The sequence below is a fragment of the Eufriesea mexicana genome, unplaced genomic scaffold, assembly GCF_001483705.2.
Source record: "Eufriesea mexicana isolate 0111107269 unplaced genomic scaffold, ASM148370v2 scaffold1385, whole genome shotgun sequence".
Lineage (NCBI taxonomy): Eukaryota > Metazoa > Arthropoda > Insecta > Hymenoptera > Apidae > Eufriesea > Eufriesea mexicana.
In genome coordinates this window covers 853286-857808 of record NW_016909584.1, presented here as the reverse complement: position 1 = coordinate 857808, position 4523 = coordinate 853286, and the positions used below count along the sequence as shown (strand labels likewise).

The following is a 4523-nucleotide window of genomic DNA, read 5'->3' as shown; positions in this document are numbered from 1 at the left end:
ATTCTTTATTAATGTCGGAGAACGGGCATTAATACGCAGCCTCTGCCCATCGCATTTCCCTCGCTTTTCCGCTCATCTCTTCCTCTAACCGTGTTCTCTTTACTCGCAAACTATCTGGACGTGTATCGCGATTTACAATTTCTACATTTCTCTAGCCTTATCGTTTCCCCTACCCTCTTCCTTACTTCGATCTTCTCGTATTATTTTTTTTTTTCCATTTTCTCAATTTTCTCTTTTCTTTTTTTTTTGTTTCTTTTCTCCTTTCCTCCTAACGCGTTCAACTTTGGTTATCTTCCCGTAGCCGCTGGAAAATCGCGGCTATTTCCCGCTCGATCGACCGCGCACGCAAAGTCGAAGCCTCCACACCACACACGCCGTTGGAAACCGTTATCCTTCTACGTAAATCGCGATTCCCCCGTCTACTGCTCATGATGGTACGCGTCCTCGTCCGTCCAGAGATCGTTCATCGTGGTAAATTTTTCCAAGGCATTTACATCGCTCACTGTACCGTCAGTCGACCGTGCTGCGTTCTGCCCTCTCGTCCATCCTGACGAAAAAGAAAATCGTGGTTCGTTAGCGACAGATTGCGACACGTGAACGACGAATACGCTGTGCGCGATTCGCCACGTTTGGAAGCCATGATTTTTGTGAAATCAGCGCAAGCGGATCGTGTTACTGTTGGAGTACTCCGATGTGAATGATAGTGAATGGAATCATTAACGAAAATGAGATCCTTTCGTGAACCGTGCATCGTTATCGTTACCGATTGTCCTCGGGATACAGCGATCGCGACGGATAATGATTCGGTCACGAAAGAATCTCGAAGCATTCTGCACCCTGCAATTTGTATCGGTAATCAGAGTTGAGGAATTAACGTTACGATTGTTCCATGTTGCACGCTAAGTCCTAGGAAACCTAGTGTTTCTGTTATATTCATCTCTGGTGAACGTGTTTGCGTTTGCTACAGAAGAATGAAAGTATTTCGTTACCGTGTTCGTTAGATAATGCGCTAAATTCGAAAAAGAACAACAGTATATATTATAATCTTTCGATCGTTGTTAACTGAATCAGCGTCCGATGAGAAACATAATGGTACTGCTTAGAGATTACACGTTACCTATGGAACGATTACGTACAGTTTGCAAAAATTGCAATTTCGATATTACAAACGTTTCACTGCCGTATGGTTAGTTTTGTCGACTCAACGAATCTGCTACATATTTAAATATCACGAAGCATGAAACACTTAAGATGATTTCAAAGCCAATGTTAAAGAACGTGACTACGTACCTGTTATTAGGTCTTAACAAGGCTCAATGGTAGCCATTAGTGAACGCCGCTGGTATTAGAGGACCCTAAAATACGAAGAAAAAGATATGATCGTGGTTCACGTGTAATGGTTTCAAGGGCAGAATTTTTATCGATATTTCTACGATTATTCTAGACGTTGCAAAATAGTTTCAATTACGTGCAATTGCGATACTTGATCCTGGAAGGTTGCATCGATCGATTAGAAAAATTTATTCTAGATAATAAAAGGAGGAGACAAGAATCGGAAGCTAAAAATAGAATGGAACGAAAATTTACAATATTGGCAAATTGAGAAGCTCAGCGATCAAAACTGGTTTGCAGTCGAAGCTGTTGCAACATAAGTTAGAAACTCCAATAAAAAAAGAAAAAAAAGAAAAAAAAAAAAACAAGAAAAAAAAGAGAAAAAAGAAACTCGCACCATACCATCGAATCTCTCGACTTTTCTTTGTTCTTTATCTTGTTTCGGTATCTTTTCTAAAGTACATCGAATAGATAAAAGAAGTATCACAGACAAGTTTAATAATTCGATGCTGTTAGTACGGTTAGCTGTTGGAAAAGTTTTTCGTTCAATCCGACTCTGTCGGCGAAAAGTTTAATTAAAATCTATTCACACCCTTTTAACGTGGAAATAAAAGAACGTGTTAAATGAATATCAATTAAATCAGGCTTCTAGCGACCAGCGAACAATGGCAATTTTTATTTCGTTCCAGTATCCGAATATTTTATTTTCCTTTTTTTTTCTCAGCTACTTTTGACAGTTTGAAATATAACAGTGGGATATTCCTCCAGGAAGCAGTATTACCAAATCGAGGACGTGGAATAATAACTATCGCGTTTCTAATATAACCAGAGAATGCCTGGAATTTACGAATTACCACTGTCCGTGTCAATCTTCATTTTCCGGGCATTCCCTCGTAGAGAATAAACGAAGACCACAGAGGATAAACGCGAGACGTCACGAAAAGATACTAAAAAAGATTCGATACATCACCGGAACAATCGAGTATCGCCGAAACCACGGTTTAATTCAATTTCGAGATTAAGCACGTACTTTTATACTCCCTCGAATATTTCGAAATCGGAAACAAAATTTCGTAACCGGATTAACCATCTATTCTTCGAACGTTCTATTATCAGACCGCCCCCTATTTTCAGCTTTCTCTCGTTCGTGCAATATTGAAACGTCTCCCCCCCCTTTTTAACCAACAAATCTCCAGGAAAACTAGAAAATGAACAAAAAAGTCTAGCCACATCCTCCCCGTGTAGTCTTCGCGATATATCTGTCCGATAATCGAGGTCCGCGAATAAATTTTCAACGCGTAGATGCGTACAAACCGCGCGAGATATGCCGATAATAAAAGGATTCAGATGCCAGGTAGTACGAGTCAACCATTTACGACGGCAAAAATTCGCAGACCCTCTATCCTCCGTGCAACCGTCTCCCTCACTCCCGGTTCACCCCAAAGTTAAATCGAGAACCCTCTAGCACGGGGAGCCAGCGTCGCAATCGACTCGTACCACTTGGCATGGAGGATCCTCTCGAGAGCCCGATCTTCAATTTAATTACGGAATAACCCGCGACGGATAAGCCCGGCGGGCCCTAGGTCGGCGTGTGAAGGGAGATCGTAGAGTGGACTTACGGGACTGTAGTTGAGCGGGGCACGGGACACGGCGATCGCAGGGAACGCGGTCGTAGGGGGCTGCGGACTAGCTGCGGCCTGGACGTAGCTGGCGACTGCGGAGTCCGCGGCTACGGCTGCTGCTGCGGCTGCGGCGTTTGAACTATACATGTCGATGGGGCCCGGCGAGTTGGCCGCAGGAAAAGACCGGCCCTGTGGCCCACCGTGGCCACCGGCCGCGTGCGGCGACGCCGGCGGAAATCCGGCCTGCGCTGCGGCCGCCTGGTAGTTGTTCATCACTGCAACGAACGCGCCGTCATTTTTAACATTCCCCATGCGCTGCCACCAATTAGCCGTGCTACCGGCGTCTCCTCGTCTCTCGCGACCGCGAAACGCGAACCGAGTGCAAACCGAGTTCGCGGGTATAAACCGGTAAAGAACGGCCAGAAGCGGCGTTTCGATTCCGCGTCTCTCCCCGATTCTTTCCAATTTCGTTCGAATTTCCTGTCGGAATTTCCGTCGAATTTCTTTCAGGCTTTCTTTCGAATCTCCTTCGAATTTCTTCCGACGTCCTCCCGAGTCCGTGTGCCGATGAATAACACAGAGCGACCGATCCGAGACGAGGTGGAAGCGATCGAACGAGGCACCACGCGAATTGAACGTGAAACGAGGCGGAAATGGACTCGGTTAGACGGCTATTCTCGCGGCTCTGATTCCTTTTGAAGGAAAAACAATCGGATTCGCGGGTTCGATGGCCGATTTGGAGAAGCCTCCAGTGCGTGTATGTAGATTCCGGTTTTTGTTGTAGCCGGAACTGCTGTGCGGTTGTGGGCGTGACTATAATAGCGTGTGTTACGGGGACGGTTCGATGGGTCGTTTAGAGTACGTCGAAACATTTAGAGTAGGAAGAGACAGTTTTCACAGATACAGAAATATGATACATGGCAAAAAGAAAATTCGTACAACACCGAAAAGCGTGATAGAGAGTGGGATTCGTGGTATTTGTATATATTTCGTGGCATAATCGTATCGGCTAATGAAATTCGTGGAACAATACGACACGAAGTTAGCCATCGAACGAGATGATCGATCTTCTCATCGAAACGCGACAATTCGATCCGATTGTTTTCGAATAATCGAACAAGCGTGTGTGAAACATCATACATCATACATGACTGAAGAATTCGTAACAGCATGCTAGAAAGACAAACACGTTGATTAACTTGTTCATTCAAACCATTCGCAGTGGCTAATTCGTAACAGCTAGCGTAATTTCTTCCTTTCGACAGCATCTACGCTCTCCGAGCGAACACGTCAACCATCGCAGTGTCGCTATGTCGTTACATAACCTTACCGAAACTATCGGGTATCTTCAGCATCGCTAATGACGCGCTTTACAATACCAGCAACACGATCACGCAAACAACATCGCGACAAAACTTGCGTTCCACTACATGTGTATATCCCGCAGTACGAGAAACGTCTCAATTAGAAAGCGACGCGCTGTTCGCGCGAGGAAAAAAGGAGAAAAAAGAAGAGAACGGGGGATGAAAAGGGGAAGAAATAAACTCGTATCCTTTGCGAAAGGGAAAG

The 4523-nt window shown here is 44.8% G+C and overlaps 1 protein-coding gene across 9 annotated transcripts in view; it reads right to left on the bottom strand.

The window, feature by feature from the left end:
- Positions 1 to 203: 203 nt before the first annotated feature.
- Rbp6 (RNA-binding protein 6) overlaps positions 204 to 4523 on the bottom strand; it is an 805438-nt gene continuing 801118 nt past the window's right edge. For all 9 annotated transcript variants that reach the window (XM_017901077.1, XM_017901076.1, XM_017901084.1 and 6 more), the window contains 3 exons: positions 2952 to 3229; positions 1291 to 1355; positions 204 to 547 (listed from right to left, as the gene is read on the bottom strand). In XM_017901077.1, coding sequence (XP_017756566.1) covers positions 1314 to 1355; positions 2952 to 3229 — 320 coding nt within the window. In that variant the 3' untranslated portion in view covers positions 204 to 547; positions 1291 to 1313. The remainder of the gene's footprint in view (positions 548 to 1290; positions 1356 to 2951; positions 3230 to 4523) is intronic.